Source organism: Cnephaeus nilssonii (genome assembly GCF_951640355.1).
Source record: "Cnephaeus nilssonii genome assembly, chromosome: 19".
In the NCBI taxonomy this organism is placed as follows: domain Eukaryota; kingdom Metazoa; phylum Chordata; class Mammalia; order Chiroptera; family Vespertilionidae; genus Cnephaeus; species Cnephaeus nilssonii.
In genome coordinates, this window is record NC_137090.1 from 7919676 (window position 1) to 7944029 (window position 24354).

The window sequence follows — 24354 nt, forward strand, 5'->3', positions numbered from 1 at the left end:
TGGCTCCCCTAGGCATAAAACCAAGAGGTCTTGATTAGAGAAGCATCAGGAGCTCTCATTTCGAATCCTGTTCATATTCTTGGTGAGCACAGGGCCAAAACAATAGCTGCCACAGAGTAAGATGATCCAAGAGGCCATTTGGAGCTCACCCAAACAGAGGAGAATCTAGTTCAGTGGGACTACATTGCAGGCATCATGTCCACTACCCCAGTTACAGCACCATCTCTTCATACTAACGATATGAAGCTTATGTAGTAAACAGCAATTAGTGATGGAGAAGCCCATGGTTCACATAGCTCTACCTGAGAGCAAGGTCAATGGAGGAGTTCAAGAGCTGAGGACAGAGGACGAGATCAGAAAGGAGACAGGTTTGGCTCATAATAAAAAGACAAATATTCACACTGCCCTAACCATGGTAACTGTTTGCCCTAGACCTTCAAGAAAAGCTTTGTTTTATGTAATTTTATACTTTTCAATAAAAATCACTTGTGAAATGTTTAATTAAATGTGGTTTATATTCTACAAATTTGCAAGGTATCTATATTAATAAAAGGGTAATATACTAATTAGATCAGGAGACCTTCCGTCGTTCCAGACAAAGCCATGGTGGTGGGGCCGAGGCAGAGGTGGTTAGGGGTGATCAGGCCAGGAGAGGAGGGCAGTTGGGGGCGAGCAGGCTGGCGGGGGAGCAGTTGGGGGCGAGCAGGCCAGCAGTGGGGGGCAGTTAGGGGCGAGCAGGCCAGCGGGGGGGGGGGCATTTGGGGGCAAGCAGGCCGGCAGAAGGGAGGGCAGTTGGGGGCAAGCAGGCTGGTCGGGGGGAGGGGGCAGTTGGGGGTAATCAGGCCGGCAGGCAGAGAGGTTAGGGGCAATCAGGCAGGCAGGCAGGCAGGTGAGTGGTTAGGAGCCAGCAGTCCCGGATGGTGAGAGGGATAACCAACTGCCAGTTTAGGCCCAATCCCTGTGGGAATGCCTAAAACCAGCAGTCAGACATCCCCCGAGGGGTCCCAGATTGGAGAGGGTGCAGGCCGGGCTGAGGGACACCCCCGCCCCATGCACGAATTTCACGCACCGGGCCACTAGTATTATATAAATTAATTTCCAAATAATAAAAAAAATCTGCCTACAATTTGATTATGCAGGGTTCATAAAATATAGTCACTATAACCATCTTTGCTGTTATGCTGATAATTAAAAATTCATATTAAAATACATATAAATTATTTTTAAATGACATGGAAAAATTTTCTATTCACCGTAATTTAATCTGCCGGGGAGGGGGGGTGCGGGGGGGGGGAATCAATCACTAGAGTTCCTATTTTTATGTCACACACAGACACTTGCTATATTAATTTTCTATTTCCACTGTAATAAATTACTATAAATTTGGTGGCTCAAAACAAAACAAATTTATTCTCTTACAGTTCTCTATTTCAGAAGTCTGACATGCATCTCACTGGGATAAAATCAAGGTGTCAGCAGGGCTGAGTCCCTTCCTGGAGGTCCTAGGGGAGAATCTGTTTCCTTGCCTTTCCCAGTTTCTGGGGCTGCTCACACCCTTTGGCTTGTGCCCCCCTTCCATCTTCAAAATCAACAATCTCATCACGCCGAACTCTGCCTTCATCTTCTCCCTCCCTGACTGACTCTTCTACCTCTTTCTTCTACTTTTGAAGACACTTGTGATTATATTGGGCCCACATGAGTAATTCAAGCTACTATCCCTACTTTGAGAGCAGCTTATTAGCAACCCTGATTCTCTCTGCAACCTTTATTCTCCTTTGCCATGTAACATACATAGTCACAGATTCTAGGTATTAGGAGATGAACATCTTTAAGGGGACATTATTCTGCCTACCAGACTCACCTACAATTAAACCAAAGAAAATTGAGAGAGAGACAAAGAGAGAGAGGTCATGAATTATCTCCATAAAACACCAAAACCAAAACTGGAGATTAATGCATACATAATGAAGTCATGAGTATTTAAATCCACCAACCAATCAGGCTTCCCTGTTGTACTTCAAGCCTCAGGGAACTCAACTGATGTAAAGATAATATATATTAAGGCTTACACCTTAACTAATAGTTGGAAGATGTAAACATACTCCACCACCTTCTGGGGCCATCTTTTTACAGCAACAATAATAACAATTAACATTTACTGAGGACTTCCAAAGGGCCAAAGTGTTCAGTGCGCTGTGTGTGCATTTTCTGCACAACTACTCATTTTACCAATGCAGAACCTGAGGCATGAGCCGCTCATACATACCCGAGCCGCATGGATAGTTAGGGTCAGAGCCACGATGCAAAGCTAGGACTGTGCAACTTGAGACCCTGCACTTTTAACCATCATGCAAAACTGCCTCTTCCTTTTTTAACCAATATACACTTTGCAAGAATTTATTCCCTAATTGAGAGAAAGTAATAAATAAGAAAATAAGTCAAAAGGATACCACACAAATACAGAAAGGAGCAACCTAGAAATAAATCTGCAAAGATACTGTAAATACACATTAAGTCACCATAAACCCCATGGATAAAATGTGAAGCCAATGTTATGCAGGGCTGGGTTCCATGGCACCTCTGCTATTGACTCACTGGACAACCTTAGGCAAGTCCTTCTCCTTTCACTGCTTTAATTCTTTCATCTATAAAACAGTGTCCATCATAGTAGTTACTTGTTCATAAAACAAGTTAAGAGCCTTGAACAAGAGATGACGTTAGCAAAATATATGATTACTCCTGTCTACATGCATATTCATCAGGATATGCATCAAACACGTGCAGTTTCAGACAGCATAATAAACACTGTGTTTATGATATAATCCTGTAGAATAGACAAATGTGACATATATATAACATGGATGCCATAAAAATAAATTTAATTTTTTACAAGTCTTCTTTTTCTTGGCAGAAGAGTAATGCTGTGCTTTTCCTCTAATATCCCTGCATATTTTACTAAATCATTCTTCTACAAAAAATAATTTAAAAAAAACATCACAGTCTGTCACCTGGACAGGTGCAATAACCTCCCAGCTGATCCCCACGTTTACTCTTTCTCTCACGCATTCCTCACAAGCCAGCCAGGGTTATCTTTTTAAAACACGATCAAGGCACAGCAACCCACTGCTTAAAGTCTTCCTGTGGTCTCCCCTGGCTCTTACGTTGAAGATCAAAATACTTAGAAGAGTTGAGAAAGCCTGGGACATCCAGCACCTAAATGCATTACCTGATTCATCGCATCCTACTTTCCCCCTTGCTCTCTAGGCTACAGCCACTTAGATTAAGTATTCAATAAGCATTTGAACAAATGGATGGATGGATGGATGGATGGATGGATGGATGGATGGATGGATGAAAGACTGAATGAATGAATGAATGAAAAGGTGAACAATACATTAAGGTTTTTTTTAAATAGGAAGCAATACTTTGGTGAACCAAGAAAATAAATGGTTAGATTTCAGGCACCAATAACTGTCAAGCGGGTGAGACCCCTGGAGTATAAAACCTTCCCATTCACTGACCCAGACGCCACATGAACTACACTGGGCTAAAGGTAAAACCTCCCAGGACAAGATTTCAGCAAATTGCATGAGATGATGTCTCAGCAAACCAAAACCAGTTACTCAAAATGTCTCCTTAAATGGCAAAAGAAAGCAACACCCAGAGAGCATTAAAGCTAACGTGCGGTTAATTCAAGGATTATCAATGACAACAGCCCTTTCATAAAGGATTTACTTGATTACCTATCATGTTATTCGGATTAAGATGATAATGAGGAGGGGAAAAAAGAGTGAGATCATTTGAGTCTTACACTAGCACTCCCCTCGCACTCATGGGGATCGGTTTTTCTTCTGTAGGCTCCAATGAACAAGATCACCCCAACAGGCCTGGTGATGTGCCAAAGGTAGTGCAAAAGGACCTAAAGCATCTGTCTAGAACCACACTGTCCTGGCAACTCCTTTCAAAGATGATATCTGGCTGGAACATCTACCTTCTCAGAAAGGTTCCGTGTCAGATGGGAAAGAAAACTGGAAAAAGGGAGGAGATGCGGCTCCTTTCTTAGAAGGTGACAGTGATAAACGAGGTTCATTCAACTCCCAGTTTCATGGGATAGGCCGAGCCATTCTTTCCAAGCTTCACACTCAAGTATTGAATGACAAACATGTCACTGAAATGATGATGACTTCATCACCACCAGGTGAAAAGATTCTGACAACCTGGAAAACGAGGTTTTCTCTCTTGGTGATAATGTTAAATTGCCATGTCTGCCTGAGAACTGGCAAGAATTCAAAATATAAAAAGGTAAAGATCAGTGACTGCTCCTAAGCACCCAGAACAGACTCTCACCTAACAGGTTGTATCATTTGGCAAAGTACTGAATTAGCTAAATAAATAAATAAATTAATTAATTAATTAATTAATTTGGTGTATGTGCTTCCCAAGCATGTACACCAAAAAATAATAATAATAAAAATAAAATAAAACCCTATGTCCATAGACTGAAGGATCCTTGAAGGCAGGAACTATGCCTTATTCATCTCTCTAATCACAGAATCAGAGCAGCTCCAAAATACACTGAATTAAATTAGAGGATTTTAACCCTAATTATTTGTAGCTATGGACTTTAGCCAACAATAAAATCAGAGACAAAATGCATAGTATGGGGGTAGGAGAAAAAAGTAAGAGAAAACATTTGAGACATAGCCAGCAATTTGTAAATGAACATGGATCAGCATCCCACAACTGCAAGTTTAGTGAACCTAGACCAGGGGTCCTCAAACTGTCCCTCAGACCGTTGGAGGGCCGGACTATAGTTTAAAAAAAAACTATGAACAAATTCCTATGCACACTGCACATATCTTATTTTGAAGTAAAAAAACAAAACAGCAAAAACACCCACATGTGGCCCGCGGGCTGTAGTTTGAGGACGCCTGACCTAGAGTGTCATCTCTATGGCTTTAAAAATAATAATAGAGAGGCAGTGCCCTCGGGGGTCCTGGATCTGTCTCTTGCTTCAACAGTGTTTGGACGGAACAGACCCAGGGATGCCATCTTCCAGCCTCCAACCACCCTCCAGCATCTTATCCAGTCACCACCTTCAGAACCACCTCAGCCTCCAAGACCAGCCAACACCGTTTTAGGGTTTTTTTTCCTACCTTAATTCTTTATTGCCAAACAACCAAGAGCTCCCAAATTCGTCAGAATTATCCCACCGAGTTGGAGGCTGCAGTCAACCGCCTGGCCAACCTGCATCTGCGGGCCACCCACACCTACCTCTCTCTGGGCTTCTTTTCCCACCATGATAACGTGGCTCTCGAGGGCGTGGGCCGCTTCTTCCGCAAGTTGGCAGAGAAGAAGCAGCACAAGGCACTGAGCGTCTCTTGGAGATGCAAAACCAGAGCGGTGGCCGCCTTCTCTTCCAGGACGTGCTGAAGCCTCCCCAAGGTGAATGGGGCAAAACTCAGGACGCCATGGAAGCAGCCGTGGCCTTGGAGAGGAGCCTGACCCAGGCCCTCTTGGAGCTGCGTGCCCTTGGTGCTACCTTTGCAGACCCTCAGCTCTGAGACTTCTTGAAGAACCACTTCCGGGGTAAGGAGGTGAAACTCATCAAGAAGATGGGCTACACCTGACTCACCTCTGCAGGCCGGCCGTCCCCAGGCTGGTGGGCGAGTATCTCTTCGAAAGGCTCACCCTCAAGCACGACCAGGAGCCTTTGGCGCCCAGAGACCCCCTAGGGTCTGGCCTTAGCCTGAGTCTCTCCCGAAACCACCTGCTATTCTTTTAACCACCCTGGAGCCCTCTCCCATGCATTGGACCAATGGAAACAATAAAGCTCTTTGCAGAAAATAATAATAATAATAATAGTAATAATAGAGATAATAAGAAGCAATACAACAATGTAATGAAATCTTACTCTCCCATCACCTGGCCATGGGTCTGTCTGTAAAGTTCTGAGTATGAGACAGATTAATTATAGTTAATTTCAAAATCTAATATTATGTTCCTATAAAATATGAAAATCCTAAACATTCTATTGGTAACTAGAGGCCAACAGAGAAAAGGAACCTTTGCAGTTTTACATCACTGGATCCTAACTTTTTCAATGTATATACTCCCTCAAAAAGTTAATGAAAGCTGTGACCTCTCCCCAGAAGAGTGAACATATAAACATGCAGAGAAAAATTTGCACACAGTTTTAGAGATTTTACCACCTTCCTGAGGTTTGTCCGCTGAGTTCCCAGTTACAAAACCTCAGCACTGTCTTGTTTTTTCAGTTGGGAGATTTTCACAAGGGTTACAGAAGCTACAAGAGCTTAAGCATCAAAGGTCAAGTGAGGTGGATATGAGAAATGTTGTTACGGCATGAACATTAAGAAGTACTGTACACAACACTCCCTCTGAAGTAGTCTTGCCAAAAATGGCAAACCTAAATCTAATAAAGGCTTTATATCTACCTTACAAGTGACATGGGAGTCAGAGGAACACGTTAAAAATACCCTGGGGATTCAATCAGCAAAATCCAGAATTTGGGGAATTCTACAGGATTTGTGTTTCCTTTCCAGCCACTCTTTCTGACTCTATTAACTCAGACCTCTTCATTTTTAACTGCACTGGCCCACAGCCATCTTTCTTTTTCATCTCATTTCTATCTCACTCGGTCTTTTTCACACAATCCACTAGTGCTGTATATTCTTCCCAAGACCGAAGTTAATAACACTGATGGAGGGCCTGCCACGGCACTCTACGAACTGGAAGTGACTGAGGAATTAAAGATAAGCCGGCCATAGCCTGGCCTTTCAGCTTCCTTACAATTAAGGGCTGGGATAACGTTGCTTGACGTGCAGTCTGTGCAGTAAAGGTGTCTTTCACATTTTGTATATTCCAAATTGCTCAGAAATATGCTTCCCGGAGAATCATTCCTGAGTGAGGTTCTTAATAAACAGATTAGGATCTTAATAAACATTTACCAACTTGGATTTCTGTCAACACAGATCTTATTTAACTGAAATGTACTTTTTCTTTATTCTGATATATTCTCTTCTCCAAATTTCCTAACTCTTAAGGCCTGAATGCTATTCATTTGTCATCACTTACAGGCTCCATCTACCTCTGCATCCTTATTTAAATCTTAACTGCTTTTAAAAAATCAGATTAACTTTACTTTTTCTGTCTGACTTATTTCACTTAGCATGATATTCTCCAGATCTATCCATGTCACAAATGGCAGTATTTCATCTTTTCTTATCGCTGAGTAGTATTCCATTGTATATATGTACCACATCTTCTCTATCCAATCATCAAGAAGCATATGATTTCACTCATATGTGGGATATAAAACAGAAAGCAACAAATACTAGTAAGTAAATAACACAAACAAAAACTCAGATACACAGACAACAGTAGGGTGGTTACCAAAGGGAGAGGGGGTGGTGTGGAGAGGTAGAAGAGAATAAAGAGGGTCAGATACATGATGACAGAAGGAGCTTAACTTTGGGAGGTGAACATACAATGTAATATACAGATGATGTATTATAGAGTTATACAGTGAAAACCTACACAATCTTATTAACCAATGTCACCCCAATAAATTTAAGAAAGTATGTTTTAAAATCAGGTTAAGAAGAGTTTCCAACACAGCCGTCTCATTATCTACCCTTTGAGAGAACTTCTGTGATCTTTTTTTAAGTTAAAATACATTTTTCCTTTATTTTATTTTTTCCATCATCATTTATTCACCTTACAACCTCCTCCACTTCCACTCACCACCTCCCCTCCACAATAACTGCACTGTTGTCTGTGTCCATGAGTTCTTCCTTCTTTTTCTTTTTTGCTCAATTCCTCCACCTCTCCCAACACCACCCTTACACCAGAGCTATCTGCCTGCTCTCCATCTATCAATCTGTCTCTATTTTGCTTGTTAGTTCAGTTTGTTCATTAAATTCCACATATGCGTGAAATCATATGGTACTTCTCTTTCTATGACTGGCTATTTCACTTAGCACAATGCTCTCCAGATCCCTCCAAGGAGGATATACAAATGGCCAATAGACATATGAAAAGATGCTCAACTTCACTAATCATCAGAGAAATGCAAATTAAAACCACAGTGAGATATCATTTCACACCTGTCAGAATGGCTATCACCAATAAATCAATAAACAACAAGTGCTGGTGAGGATGTGGAGAAGAGGGAACCCTGTACACTGTTGGTGGGAATGAGGATTGGTGCAGACACTGTGAAAAACAGTATAAAGTTTTCTAAAAAAAAATTAAAAATGGAACTGCCTTATGACCCACAATTCCACCTTAGGGAATTTATCTGAAGAAGCCCAAAACACTAATTTGAAAAAATATATATGCACCTCTATGTTCACAGAAGTGTTATTTATAATAGCCAAGATTTGGAAGCAGCCCAAGTGTCCATCAGCTTGAACAGTGTATGAAACAGCTATGGTACATTTACACAATGAAATACTACTTGGCCATAAAAAGGAAGAAAATTTCAACCTTTGCGACAACATGGATGAACCATCTGTGATCTTAAAAGTCTTTTTGCCTATGTGTGTTTTTCATTATTTTTCCTTGTATGTAAGTAAATAAATACAAATACTATTTGGAAGCAACTTTAAGTTGACTTGTCTTCCCCTCCTACTCTAAAATAATATACTGAATACTTCTTAACTTGAACCATCTATATACACTGAGGGGCCAGATTACTATGATCTCTGAATGCATAATAATCTGGCCACTCAGTGTATGTGTGTGTGTATATATATATATATATTCACACACACACATACATACATATACACACACACATACACACATACCTACACACACATACACACACACACACACACACACACACACACACACTAGAGGCCTGTTGCAGGAAGATTCCTGCAAGAATAGGGCTTCCTGCGGCCATCTCTGACACCCCGCCTGCTTCCCTCCCTTCTCCACCACCCCGCTTGCTTCTCCACAGCTTCGCTCCCTTCTGCAGCGCTTAGCTTCCTTCTATGCTGTCTTCTGTCTTTGCTCTGCTCCTGGATATGCAAATTAACTGCCATCTTGGTTGGGTTCATTTGCATACTCACTCCTGATTGGCTGGTGGGCGCGGCTTGTGGGCATGGCAGAGGTACGGTCAATTTGCATGTTTCTCTTTTATTAGATAGGATATATATTAGAGGCCCGGTGCATGAATTCGTGCATGGTTGGGGTCCGGCCAGCCTGGCCAGCGGGAGGGGACATGGGCGGTTGGCCAGCCTGCCTGCTGGTCGAACTCCTGGTCGAGGGGACAATTTGCATATTAGCCTTTTATTACATAGGATATACACTGAGTGGCCAGGTTATTATGCGTTCAGAGATCATAATAATCTGGCCACTCAGTGTATATTGGCTCCCTTTTCCGGGAAAGACCAAAATATGAGAAAATTGTATTATTATTTGGCTACAGTATGATAAACTTAGGCACTTAGGAAATGTCTGACCTGGTGGCACTGCAGAAGCTGTGTTTTATTTCTATAAATGCCTAATCTTTATATGTAACCTGCCAAATCATAGGCTAATGACATAGCAATTTTGCCTGGAGACTTACTACTCATCTGTTCTGAAATGTCATGCATAGTAAAATCTATTTGAGGATTGTTTGGCCATTGTTCTCTCACTATAAACAAGAGGGTGCCCATGGAATGCCACGGGGATGGGACAATTGTCTTTACAAGGCACAAATACACTGTGCTCCCAGTTAATAACAGCTAACTGTGGACAGGCCTCCTTTCTGATCCCTGATACACCCACAAGCAACCCATTCATTCAATCCCCAACCAACCTCTCCTGCAAAGTATTACTTCCCTTTTAATGACAGCATCTCAGCTTTCCAGAAAGATGAACCAAATGTGAAACAGAGTGCAGCCTGGCCCTTGCACATCCTACAGATGGATGTTCTCACGTATGTGGCTGGATCACTGTGAACACAATCCGATCCTACCGAGTCAGGACCCATCCACGTCCATCAGCACCCTGCTCATAACCACACATCTCAGTAAGTCTGTTTCTCTCATTTGCTCTTTTTATCTTGTCTCCCTCTTTTCCCTCCTGCTCACAGATGTAAGTGACTGCGGAACACTTTAAAAGGGCACCCCTTCCAAGAATCCCCAAGGCTTCCTTTAGTCTTGACCAAATTTTCCCATCTTGCACATAGTGAGATGAGGAAAGTCCAAGGACTTGAGCAAGGCTTTGTTGCCAGAGCGGACAAGCAGAGCTGGGTGTGCTTTAGTGATATTATTTGCAATTAGGGATGATTTTGCCTTTGTGATTGGCTAGTTCACCCCTGGGAGAGACTTTTTCTACTCTCTGGTTTTACAGCTCACGCTCCTAAAAAGGGCAGAAGGTGATGGTGTTGGAGAACCTGAGTTAAAATCATGATTCTATGGAGGAAGAGGGGAGAGACAGAAGTGGAGAGGGTATAGGCTGGATAAATGGAGAGGGTATAGGCTGGATAAATGGGGATGGATGGAGACCTGACTTGGGGTGGTGACACACAATACAGTGTACAGATGATGTGTTGCGGAAATGTGCACCTGAAACCTGAAGAATTGTGTTAACCAGTGTCACCCCAATAACTTCAAAAAAAAGGAAAAAAATCATGACTCTAAAAAGTTCAAGATTGAGTTAACACACATTTATGAAATGCCTACAAGAAGCCGGACTTCGGTGCTTGAAAGACGGGAGACAGAACCCTGCTTTCATGCAGCCTGCAGACCCAGAGGGGTGTACAAATGCAGCACAGCGTGGTCAGTGCGGAGCATCTGAGATCTTGCCCCCTGGCATGTATCATCACTTTGGCTCAAATAAACTCTTAAGAAAAATTTTTTAGCCCTAGCCAGTTTTGCTCAATGGTTAGAGTGTCAGCCTGCTGACAGAAGGGTAGCAGGTTCGATTCCAGGTCAAGGGCATGGAATCGAACCTGGGTTGCAGGTTTGATCCCCAGGCCCCCATCAGGGAGCATGCAGGAGGCAACCAATCGATGTCTCTCTCTCTCTCTCTCTCTCTCTCTCTCTCTCTCTCTCTCTCTCTCTCTTCTCTCTCTCTCTCCCCCCTCCCTCCTCTTCCTGCCCTCCCTCCCACTCCCTCTAAATATCAATGGAAAAAAATATCCTCAGGTGAGGATTAACACGCAAAAAAAAAAAAAAAAAAAGAATATCAAAGGACTATGTAAACTGGGAAGTCCCATTATCACCCTTATGAAAGAGAAGTATTGTATAGGATTCTGTCAAGATTCTACTCAATGATAACAGTGCCATGTGGCAGGAAGAATCCACTCTGGCTTTGCCACTCACCCACCATCTGTCCTCTGACATACTCCCCCCCCCAAAGACTCAGCTTCCCTCATCTGTAAAATTAGTGGCTTGAACCAAGGAATGAAAGTCCCTTCCGCAGCTGCCATTTTATTTCTAAGTCCTCTTTAAATCTAATTGCCAGTAACCAGCACGTGGCTCCCCGCCCCCAGACTATTTCTTTATTCATTCCTAACCTTTACCTTGGCAGACGAAGCGTACGATTCATCAAGCATGTTAGCCAACCCATGGCATATTTCCTGTCCCCCCCACCCCGCCCCACCCCCTCTGCGGGTCACAGACACAGAACCCAGCCTTTCTGGGGCTCAGCACGGCTGCTGGCGGGGACAAGGGAGCCAAGGGAAGTCCTGAGCGCAGGTCAGGGTTGTTTGGTTTTGAGGTGTGCTCCGGATGAAAGGCACCTTGAAAGTGGAAGGCTCGGTCATTCATTAATTAATTATAATTGAAGGTTTGTTCTTCAGAATGATTCCTTTGAAATTACTTTCCATCAAACACTGACTGCCACAAAGGCATCAGATACTCAGGGCATTCTCCATTTCCTCAGCACGAGTATCTTCACTCTGAGATTCTGTTCTGATCTGAACAGTCTCTGCCCCCGCCCCTTGCTTCAGAGCTGGGATTTATTGGGGGCAGAGGGGTGTCTGTGTGTTTAATGTCTACTTTTTAAAAGAAAAATCTATGCTACATCAAATAACCCTTTTGTGGACTTTAATCTGACCCTTTTAGATAAATGAACAATGGAAAAATTCCACGGAAAGATTAAAAAGACACCTGAGACAAACATCCACCTAATGTCGTGGCCACTCCTGCGGGTTACAACTGGAAGGGAGAAACAAACTGGTATATCGATGTGGCTCTAAACAACAACAGTGTGTGCGGAGGCCTGGGGCGCTTCGGGATTGACCAAGAGGAAACACATGTTGCACAATGATACGATCTTGTTGGTACAGTTGTCAGAGAAGGGAACTCCCACAGCAAAGGGCATAAAACCATCCAGGGCAGTCTGGGGCGGCTCAGTTCTGCGGTGCCAGGGAGCAGAGCAGAGCCCAGCCCCGCCCCACACACAAATGGGACCATGAGCTCCAGCCACAGCTTCAGCCAGATCCCCTCTGGCTCCCTCCCTGGCACCAGAGGTGGCTGGGGCAGGCCGGGGGGCTTCCCCCGGGCTCCCAGCGTCCACGGGGGTGCAGGGGGCGTCCGCATCTCCCTTTCCTTCACCTCCCCAAGCTGCCTGCCCCCTGGAAGGTCTTGGGGGTCCGGAAGAGGCAGCTCCCTCCTAGGTGGAAATGGGAAGGTGACGATGCAGAACCTCAATGAGCGCCTGGCCTCCTACCTGGACAAGGTGCGTGCTTTGGAGGAAGCCAACGTGAAGCTCGAGAGTCGCATCCTGAAGTGGCACCAGGAGAGAGATCCTGGAAGTAAGCAAGATTATTCCCAGTATGAGGAGAACATCAGCCGCCTGCAGGAGCAGGTAAGATCCCGGGTGGCCCTGGAAGTCAGGGTGGGTGGTGCATTTCCAGGAAACCCATGGGAGGAGAAATCAGTATAAAAGACAACTGCCAGGAAAATGGCAAAAGAGCTTAAAGTAATTGTGAACAAAGGTATTTGAGGATATGTTCTTACTTTACCTTACATTTGGACTTTGGAAAGTCTATTGTATTTATTTAATCCTGTACATAAATTATGTGGGGGGAAATCTAAAGAGTCTAAGGCAACCAGCTGCTGTCCAGTGTCACTGTGGCCCAGCGATATAATAATAATGGCAAAGGCTGGACTTCATTCCTCGTGTTCAGCGCACAAGGCACGAGACAGGCTTTGCTTTCTCATTACATCAGTTCTGCTCCACCTCAAATGGCAATAGTGTGAGTATCTGGCAAAGAGAGGCTGAGTTCTACTATTTTGGAGATCACATCTAAAAGCTGTCACTCCACAGGCAAATACATAATTGTGACATCCCTGGATACTTCTTCTTGGGGGCTACTAGAAGTTCTTAGTTTCTAGATGCTAGTAGTTCCAAAAATGTCATATTGCTAAAAAATAATAATAATAATAAAAAGAGCATGATTTTTGGAATCTTAGAGTTAGGATGGGTTATGGAGACTTCTTCAAAAAATAAATAACTTTTCAACCAAATATTTTAAAAGCTAAGCTTATACCTTCTGGGGCATCTCGTAACATTGGCTAGAGTAGAAGGAAGCCAGTCATCTCATAGGTTATTTTTTAGCTACATAACTTCCCTCTATGTAAAACAGTCCCAAAAAATGTCCTGCAGGATCATGATTTAGCCTACCCTGAAAAGGGCATCACAGGTTTCCAATATGCATATGATGTTACTTCTCAACACTCAGTCACCCTTGCGTGAATGTAGGAAGGACCAATCAAGATAATATAAATCTGTCCTCATAATAAACCCTAATTATTGAATAAGCAACCTAATAACTGACTGTGTAATTACCTTAACTATATAGTACATGGTTGTCTTTACAAAAAAAAAAAACAAGGTGACTCAACAAACCTCACCATATTTTTTTCATTAATAAAGTTGCTTTGGTTTTAGAATGGAGAGAATAGAAGATTTTTGCAAATGGACAGCTGAGAATATAACTCCCAAAAGAAATCTGAGGTTAGACCTGGTCAAATAATGTATTAGCTGACAGTGGAGAGGAGGAAAAGTGAGAGAAAGGAGGGAAACATTTGTTGAGCACTTACTATATGCCAGGCATCATGTTGGGTATTTAATACACTTATCAACGCCATCCAAATATTTTCTGCAATAATGGAAACGTTCTATAGCATCTGATTTAATTCTCACGACAATCCTGGAAAGAACAGAAGCTCAGAAGAGTGAAAGCAATCCAAAGGCACTGGAAAGAGCCAGAAATGGGATTCTAACACAAGTCTGCTTCCAATGGCCTCAATTTCCACACAGTACGATGCTAACTAGCCTACCTCAGACAACAATGATACTGCTCATTAATAAAGATATTGCAGTGCATTTGCATCGTTAATTACACAACACATATTTCATACACATCATTTCATTCTGTGAAGCAGGTACTTTTATCCCCAATACACAGATGAGCAGACTGAGACCAAGTGGCTGCCTAAATTCATTACAGCAGAATTGAGAAAAGTGAGTGGGACCAATGACAAGGAGGGGACAGCTTGCCCATTGTTCAGGTGTCCCTGGAATCTAAGTTCTGACATTAAATAGGCGTCTTCTTCAGCTTTGAATTACACTCTTTTCTGGATTTCTTACTTCAGTTGTTACATTTTCTCCAAGTTGGAAGAAAACAACTCTTTGAAGCTGAGGTTGTCTGTCTAGCCTACTCTCCCCTGTTTGCAGCTGAGAAAACAGAAACCAGACAGGTCCCACAAGTACGCTGACCTCTTCCTGGGCCTTGATGAAATGTTCTGAGTAGCTATATCACTCTCCCACCCCCAATTTAAGGATATTAAAGGTTATTCAAAAAGTCTATAAGAAATTGTGTTCAAAAATTAATCCACTCCTTTTGAAACACAGAGTTGGACAGAGATATTAGAATAACTCATAATAGAACTCAACTTGGTGCTTTAGATTACGGTAAAATATTCTATGTCCCTCTCCCTGGTAGGAGATTACACACCCTGGAGCAATGATGCTGTACTACTAATACACCAACTAGATTATTTTAAAAGAATTAACTCAGGGCTTTGGGGAGAATCCAGGTGATTAATTACAACACACAATGCCAAACCTATGCCTCATATTATTTCTCAATCCATCCTCATCCATTCATTATTGCAAAGGATGTCTCAGAAATAGTGGCTGTGTCATAATATTGTATCAGGCAACCCAAACAGTGGGAAATAGTTTCCATTTTTAAATGTGCTCTATATCAAGTGCATTTCAGAGCTCACCACTCATGCACTCTGAGAATGCTGGCTGGGAGAATCAAGAGTTTTGATGTGGGGCTTTGCAATTGATAAATTATCAGTTTAATTCACTAAAGATGGTTTTTATTCTGTGGAGTCTATAGGGAATGGTTTCTCTACATGTCAATCAATACCTCAGTGTACAACTAAGGCTAACCCTAAGGGTCCAGGCCTTTTTGGATGGAGCTACTATTTATTTCCCATGAGCTTAAATAATGCAAAGAATACAAAGTCTGGGGGGAGGGGGAGAATTTGGTAAGAAAGTCCCTAAGAAACACTGTAGAGGGAAGACAAGGAAATATCTACAGAATCTCTTTGTAGCGCAAAGGAAGCAGTTATAGTACCATTTGGAATCCATCCACCAAGGGAAGAATGAAGGTGGGCAGGGGAAGCCAACCTGGCCATCTCCTACCACAAACAGAGTTTGAGGGTACATCTCAACATATAAATCCTGAGATTTATCCCATGCAGACATTGGCTCTAGTTACAAAAGTGTTAGATTTTAAAGAAGAAAATTTTGAACTAATTTTTCACAGTGTCTACAGTATGCCCAGAAAATGATAAGGATTTTACAACATTGTTTTCTCTCTTCTAATCTAATTCTCATAACTGCATTGTCATTTTATGAATGCAGAAACGGACACGTGGCAAGCTCACTCAGCTGGTGGAGTTCAGGCCCACTGTTGTCACCACCTCTGAATCCTGCTATTGTGCATTCATAATACCAAATTCCATCTAACCAGTGAAGCTTTGAATAGGACCAGATTTTTTAAAGGTGCCTTTGTTTTCAAGTATAACTTTGTCCTAAGAAAATCCTTTCTAAAGAAAGGAATTATTTTTATAAATATAATGGGAATGTCACAAGATTGTCTGGTCCCAAATAAATTACAGAAGTTTAGAGCTATGACCTCTAAGGTCACCTGTTTCTAGTACAAACTCCTTATCTAACAAGTGATGGAACTGAAGCCCAAGGAATGGAGTGACTGGCCCCAGTTCATTCTGATGGTCAGCAACAGGAAGGAAAAGGAAAATCTCCCAATTCCTAGTTTGGCACAATATTTGGTACAAAAGTAGTAGTATACTTTTGACACTGAGACATCTTCCACCCAATTTTCCTGAAGACAGAGACATACAGCAAATGTGGACTACTTCTCTGATTAAAACGTCTAGAAATGTTTACAAATCCTATATGTATACACAATTGCTCAAGTAGATGAACTTTCAATAACATTTCTCCTTTTAAAGTGAAAAAGTATATAAACATCTAGTGAAAGTGTTTGACAGGAAGCTTTAACACAATTAAAGTTTACTAAACTGGCAAAGAATCATTTCATTGAATATTTTACTAGTAATAGCTACAATTGGGGCATTCTCATCATGGAATAATTGATAAACACATACCTACATGTTATGTACATGACTATAGTTACTTTGGACAAAAATGACTTATGGTATGTGATGACCATAATAAAATTCATTTAAAATTAGTTTCAAAAACTAGTATCAGTTGACATTTTGTACCAAGTGATACTTTGCTCAGGAGTCACAGATCAGAAATATGAATGTTATCATGAGGAAGAATTATGTTCATTTAAAATAATTATTTTACTTTAGGGGAGCCAAACTAATATTCACAGTAAGAAAAGGATCAGAACCTAAACCACTTTTAACATCTTCAATGTGGGTGCACTTGAGCAAAACAGTAAGATATGTTTATAGTACTAGAAAGTTAGAAGGCATTTTGAATAATTACACTCTTTCCTCTTCCTTTTGGCATTTGCATCAGTCCTAACCTGTCAAAACTCCATGTAAAAAAAGACAATGCAGACCATATCCTTACTATAAAATCATTGTATGCTTTGCACCTAGTAAGTGCTCAATAAGTATTTACCGAGGTGATTGCTCCACTGCCAGGAAACATCTGTTCTAACAAATCATATAAGCAGGAGACTGGAGAACAGAAATGCAGCTTTCCTGTGTCGTGTGTCCCACGGAAATGACTCTTGGTGCATCTCTTACAGATAGTGGACGGGAAGCTGACCAATGCTCAGGTGTTTCTTCTCCTTGACAACGCCAGGATGGCAGTGGACGACTTCAACCTCAAGTAAGTTCCTTCTGCAGGGTCGTGGGGGGCCAGGGGAGTATTGTTTGGTGTTTGTTTTGTTTCGTGGGTTGTTCTTGTTCTTGTTTTGCAGAAGAAAACTTATCTCACCGTTAGCTACATGTAAAAATCTTACTGAAATATAATTAAAAGGCAAACAAGAATAAATACTTGGCTGGACCCTAATTTAAACAAATCAGATAAAAAAAACACACTTTTTGTTGTGAGGAAGTTTGAATAAGAACCAAGAATTAGATGACTTTAAAGAGTTGTTTTTTGCCCAGTGGATAGAGCATTGGCCTACGGACCGAAGGGTCCCGGGTTCAATTCCAGTCAAGGGCACGTACAGAGGTTGCAGGCTCCTCCCCGGCTCGGGACTTGGTCAGGGCACGTGCAGGAGGCAACCAATCAATGCGTTTCTCTCACATCACTATTTCTCTGTCTTTCCCTCTCTCTTCCATTCTCTCTAAAAATCAATGGAAAAATATCCTTGGGCGAGGATTTTTAAAAAATAAATAAATCTTTGCAATAAACCTGGAAAGTAGAGGTGTTTGAAAAAAGGAGTTTTTAATGTTTTAGGTGAGATAATGTTATTATCCTTATTTAAAAAGATGTACTTTTCTTAAAAGATGCATTCAGAAGCATTTAGGGGTAAAATGTTATGTCTAAAATTTACATTAAAATACAAAATGGAATACAGATGAAGCAAATATGGCAAACTGTTAATGACTGCTAAAGCTAGGTGATGAGCACATGGCTGTTTAGTATTTTATTCTATTTTTTAAAATAACATTGAGTCACTATGATAGAAAAATATACATGAAACACACAGATAAAGAATAAATAGTATGTACTAACTGTTTTTGCATTAAGCCTAAAAAGTATGAGCATCACCTCTACATGAAGGTGAATCCTCACAAAGACCACAGTCTGCCAACAGCGGGTGTACGCTTTTCTCCCTTCGAACCAAAGGTATGAAAACGAACACTCCTTCAAGAAAGACTTGGAGACTGAAGTGGAGCGTCTCCGAAAGACCTTGGATGATCTAACCATTGTCACAACAGACCTGGAACAGGAGGTCGAGGGGTTGAGGAAGGAGCTCATCCTCATGAAGAAGCGCCATGGGCAGGTAGGGCTCCCCCGCAAGCACCAGCACAGCTCTTAATTGGCACATTTTAGGTGATCCAATACCTACAGAAGAAACTACTACCTCTATGCCAGTTCTATTGTCCTTGAACCTAAATAATCATAAGGGACCATATAAACATCTAATTTTTCCAATTCCAAGGTTATCTACTCAGATGTCAAACACAACAGCCAAAATACAATCACAATTAACAATAGATGGGTCAACCATTTTAATATGCAACGTTTACCTAGGTTTGTTTGATAATATAATACTGCCCAGCCGGTGTGCTCAGTGGTTGAGCATCAACCCATGCACCAAGAGGTCAATGGTTTGATTCCTGGTCAGTGCACATGCCCCAGTTACCAGTTCAATCTCCAGTACAGGTTGTGCAGGAGGCAGCAGCTGATAGATGTTTCTCTCTCATTGATATTTCTATCTCTCTCCCTCTCCCTTTTATTGATTCTCTAAAATCAATAAAAAAACATTTAAAAAATATTGTAGGAATAAATGTGTGAGACTTAACCTCCTTCACTGACCCAATGTGCAGCAAATTGAGGGCCAAGAGAATAAAGAGAATCTGCTACTACATATGAATAGTAGCAAAAATTAAGAATCCTAATTTCCAGAAACATTTAACCGATTTTTGAAAAGTTACCATCCATCTAAAGTCCCTGAGACTTTGATAAAATGATAGAAAAACAATCCCTATTTTAGACAAACAAAATTGATTATGAACATCAAAGCTAGTTAGACAACGATTGTTAAACCTTTCCTGTGGTTCCTTGGTTTTCATGATATCCAGTGGGTGTCAGCCCTACAGAATCCTAATGACTGATGAGATTTTAAAAGCCTCTATACCTTTTGGCTTTGGATTCCTGAACAGCTTCCCAAAAGCTTTGGTCTATATCCTGAAATGTTCAACTGCTTAGTTGTGTCATCACTTCACCCATAAACATTTGCTGACGAGTACTTTATACACTATGGAAGCGTAATTCTTGCTGAAACATTTTCAATCAGGGATTAAGTCAGTAACCATAGAGGCCATACAATTACCTGTCTGGTGCTATTTTTTATTTTACAAAAGTGTAAGAGGAAAAATTCACATAATGTTTTGTCATCGATCACTAATAACTGAGAAGCCAAACCAAACCAGTGAAAGAGTAGCAACCACATGAGCTGAAATTTTTAAAAGATCCATTAACTGCTGCCAATCAACACACTTCCTTCTGATGGTCACAGCCCATTCATTTTCTTTCTCTGTGATTAAACAGGAAATGGAGGGGCAGCACGTGCCAAATGACTTCAAGGTCAACGTGAAGCTGAATACAACCCCAGGGGAAGATCTGATTAAGATCCTGGAGGACATGAGGCAAGAATACGAGTTTATGATAAAGAAGAAGCATCGAGACTTGGATGCTTGGTATAAAGAGCAGGTAAAAGAAAAGTGTCCAAACTTCCCAAAGGTTCCATGTCCATGTGGGCCAAGGCCAATGCCTCTGCTCTCTGCTCGGTCTCACAGTCAGCAGCCATTGCCCAGGAGACCGCCAGTCCCACAGCTGTGCACAGCAACCAAGGCAACATCCATGAGCTGAAGCGCACTTTCCAGGCCCTGGAGATTGACCTGCAGGCGCAGCGCAACAGGGTGAGTCTGAGCTGGGACAATCCTGAGTCGGGTGATGTCAGCGTTAGGAGGTAAGGAACAGATCAGGGCAGGCACCTCCGGCCCCATCCCAAATGAGCAGCATAAACAATAAATGCCACGGAGGTGCGGCAGAGCTGCCAAGAGAACCCCGACACAAAGGTTTTATGCCAAATGGGCTTCAAAAGTCCAGACACTGCTCAACTCCTGGCTGTCCACGTCCCAAACCTATGAGTCAGCCTGCTTCTCCTCTGCATTCCCAGCAGCCACCAAGACACCTCGCAGAGTGGTCGGCGGATTCTAACTACTCAGCAAGCACATGTTACTGAATCAATCAAGCCGTCAGCCAATTAACGTCAGAAACATCATTTCCTCTTTCAGAAATCTGCTTTGGAAAACATGTTATCGGAGACCCAGTCTCGGTACTCCTGCCAGCTCCAGGACATGCAACGCATCATCTCCCACTACGAGGAGGAACTGCTGCAGCTGCGCCGTGACCTGGAGCGGCAGAACAGCGAATACAAGGTCCTCCTGGGCATCAAGACCCACCTCGAGAAGGAAATCTCCACCTACCGCCAGCTGCTGGAGGGCGAGAGCCAAGGGTGAGGCAAAGGCTGGCAGGGGGCGGGGGGGGGGGGCGCAAAGGGCACCCAGCTAGCATATGTACATTCATGTACCCTACGGTTCTGTTAGCAATTGTCACTCTAGAGCAAAGAGGTTTATGTTGAATTTCTCCTGAAGACACTTAGATCAGATTGTATTTTGTTAAGCAGAAGGTGTGAATTAATCAGGGATTACTCCCAGGACACTGGGATTTGAGGTCAACCATTGAAATTAATATATTAAAATCTATAGAAAGAAAGAATCAAGAAGGTATAGCTCTAGTGTTTCCCAGTGAGAATACATACAATTCAGGCTCAAAAAAAAAGGGGGGGGGGATATTTTAGCCTAACAGCAGGAAGAGATTCATAAGAGATTAAGGTACCTAGATTTTCAATCTGTTATTTCTGACTACCTTGGGAAGTAGCTGTCCACAAAAAGGGCACAGATATTTTATAATCCAAGCGAAGAAGTTATACTTTTTTAAAAATGCATAAAGTTCTCAAGAAGCCCAGGGTTCTGGGCTTCAGACCCAGGCCCTGGAAAGGATCCTGATGAAGGTGAAGCCTGCAGGTGGCTAGAAGGATGGAAGTGGGTCATGAGACTTCTCTACCCCCAGGGTTAGTGGAAGGCAGCACTCCCTGCCTCTGGGTCCATGAGGGTTCGTCCATGACCCCGTGACCTTGAGACTAGTTCAGAGAATCATCCTCATTAAATGGGTACAAATTTACAAGCAGGCAAAGGAAGGCAGTTCAATGTAAGATATTTTTATGATTATTGCTAATACTAAAATGAGCTTTAATCTTTATTACTTTTATAGAACAACAGAGGAATCTAAGCTGAGCGCAAGAGGTAAATAAATTTCTTCCATTGTTTGAATCTACTTTTTAAAAATAAGTCAGCATACTTATCCATTCTATAGTATTCATCATCTTTAGTGTACTCCCAAATGTTCTGTATTCAATTTTTCTTTTACTCCCAAATTTTGAATTAAGTTAACAAATTAGATGATATGAAGTGAGCTCTCAATATTGTCCTCAACAATATATATGAAAGCTCTTTGCAAGTGGAAAAGTAAATAAAAAAATAATTAATGTTATTATGTCTCTATTAACTAATGGAGGCTGTTTAGTACACTCCGAAGAGAATACAAGGAAATGGTTTCACATAATTTGCCAAACTGTCTTCTGTTGAACAGTAGTGTCCCATGAGATTCTGTGTATTATGAAAGACGTGTTCTATGACCAGCTAAGACTTAGCCTCTTTGTGAAGAGCCATGTTGTGTTTCGATACATTAAAGATGAAACAATGTTGGAAAGGCACTTTTCAGGGAAGAAAAGCAAAAAGAATGGAAAAGAACGACAAAAGTTCTATTTTGTTTAACCCAGTGTTCCCTAACATCTTTGACCTGGGAACTCTACTTTCTCAGATAGCCTTTAACATATCACAGAAAAATTCCAAGAAACCAGTCTGGAACAAGTGGCACTTTCTGAGTAGTTTGTAGTAAAAATATCCTAAGGCATGAGATTCAGAGAATCAGAGTTCAAGTAACCATCACAGAACAGGTGGTCGAACTGCTACTCCTCTGCAAGATCTCCATAGATGGTCCTTCAGCCTCTCTCCTTACCCAAACCCAGGGGTGCAGAACCCAATACTGAATGGGGTGGCCCAATTTACTGTTGGAGAGGTTTGATTTTAACCAAGTTCTCCCTGTATCCCTGTTAATGGTTTCAATTCTTCCCCCCGGTTTAGAATCAATTTATTGATGTGTCAACAAGAACTTATTCAAATCAATCATATTTTTGAATACGGTGACCAAAATAAACATCCCTGGCTTGTTGCCATCCCTCACACAGGAAGCTTGCTAGATCTTAAAATGAGGCACCCAGAATGGCTTTTAGAACTCTGTCACTCACAGAGTCATGGTGCACATGCTACAAAACCCACATAAGCAATCGGACTCCTCCAGTGCTTGTGGTCAGTGATGAGATTCTGTATCAGGCATGCCTAGATTGAAGGTCTTGACCCCTAGAAGATGGCATTACCCAGACACCCTCATTCCTTAGAGAGTGGGAAGAATAACCTTTTCACTCCAGCAAAGACCACCATATTGCGTAGTGACCATTTTGGAAGGCACAGAGAGCCTTAGGGTGCTGAAAACAGCACAGTTCAGATGGTGGGGGGAGCATGGCACTGACCTCTTCATTGCTCTTTTCCTCAGCAGCTGTAGTGCCCAAGATCAAGACCATCACACGGGAGAGCATCAATGGAAGAATAATTTATTCTCAAGTGAATGAGATCCAAAAGTATGCATGAGGCTAATAAAAGTTTCTGCCTGTTGTAAAAACTATTTTTCTGCAATGGAAAGTCATTCCTTGCCCAGACACAAACGGGTGAGTCCTAAGAGGTATCCTTGGAGTTATCAAACTCAACATTTTTCTCTGTAACCATTTCATCAGACATTCCATAATGATCTTAATATACTGCTGTACTTTTGAATCAGAGTATGAGTCCATGAGCTTAAAGCTCTACTTTCCCACTGCAATCTTCAGAGTCCATCATTGTGTATCTGTTTTATAGCTAACAAACCTCCATAGCAGCTGCATCATGTCTCTTCCATATCATAAGGCAAGACAAGACCTCAAGGTTTCCTCCTGACCAGGGATACTCGGAGCATTGTCCATAAAAGACCCACAGGGACCTTAATGCTCTGAACATGTCCGCAGCAGCCAAACACTGGGTAGAACTGTTACCCTGCAGCCATACAGCTTAGGGACAAGATGTGGCTCGTGAGCCTCTCCAGACTTCTGCCAACAAGAAGGACGGAAACAGAGAAAAGGAGGCCCAGGAAGCCTCACTTAGAATGAGAGAGGACCAAAAATTATTTTAACGCACATAAAAAGTATTAATTAATTAATTAGTTAAAAGCTTAAGGGCCTAACAGAGAGTTAACGTTAGAAAAGGAAGTTCAGGGGGAAAAAATTCTTATTACAGATAGAAACTAAGACCCAAAAGGGGAAGTGACTTGTCCAATATTCGAATTATAAATATCAGGATCCGGAGTATTGTACTGAGGTGTAGCAGGGGATAAAGCACAGAGACTATGCACCTCTGTCCCCTGAAGAAAGTGTCACTTTCTCAAATTGTAGCTGTGAAACCGTTGTTCCAAGGCTGGTTCAGAGGAGGAATGCTGGAGAAAAGGTAGCTAGAAATCCACATATCCACATAGGCTCTACAGCTAGCAGGGTCGCCTAAGACCATCGGAAAACACAGATATTTACATTACAATTCATAACAGAAGCAAAATTACAGTTATGAAGTAGCAACGAAAATAATTTTATGGTTGGGGTTCACCACAACATGAGGAACTGTATTAAAGGGTCGCGGCATTAGAAAGGTTGAGGACCACTGCACTAAGACATCATCAGAATTTGTATATGGAATTACCAATAGTTTAAGGGCCCATAGGCACAGGCTAATCAAAATCTCCCGTTTTACAAATAAACTGAGGCCCAGAGAAAAAAAGGCATTTACCCACACGCTCACTGGATTGTTGCCGTTGGGTCTAGATCTAGCTCTCTTAGCTCTGTTAATAGTTGTTAAATTAAAA

The 24354-nt window shown here is 42.0% G+C and overlaps 1 protein-coding gene across 1 annotated transcript; it reads left to right on the forward strand.

The window, feature by feature from the left end:
• Nucleotides 1-12196: 12196 nt before the first annotated feature.
• On the forward strand, nt 12197-23200 carry KRT23 (keratin 23). Its single transcript, XM_079798234.1, has 8 exons — nt 12197-12831; nt 17297-17379; nt 18349-18505; nt 19777-19938; nt 20025-20147; nt 20526-20746; nt 21565-21596; nt 22966-23200. The coding sequence occupies exons 1-8, from the start codon at nt 12436-12438 to the stop codon at nt 23058-23060; spliced, it is 1269 nt and encodes a 422-aa protein (XP_079654360.1). The 5' UTR covers nt 12197-12435; the 3' UTR covers nt 23061-23200.
• Nucleotides 23201-24354: the final 1154 nt, after the last annotated feature.

Excerpts from the sequence above, each read along its gene's own strand:
- KRT23 (XM_079798234.1), top strand. The coding sequence starts at position 12,436 with ATGAGCTCCAGCCACAGCTTCAGCCAGATCCCCTCTGGCTCCCTCCCT. Across the intron at positions 18,506-19,776 it reads TGAAGAAGCGCCATGGGCAG|GAAATGGAGGGGCAGCACGT; the intron begins GTAGGGCTCCCC and ends GTGATTAAACAG. Across the intron at positions 20,148-20,525 it reads TGCAGGCGCAGCGCAACAGG|AAATCTGCTTTGGAAAACAT; the intron begins GTGAGTCTGAGC and ends TTCCTCTTTCAG.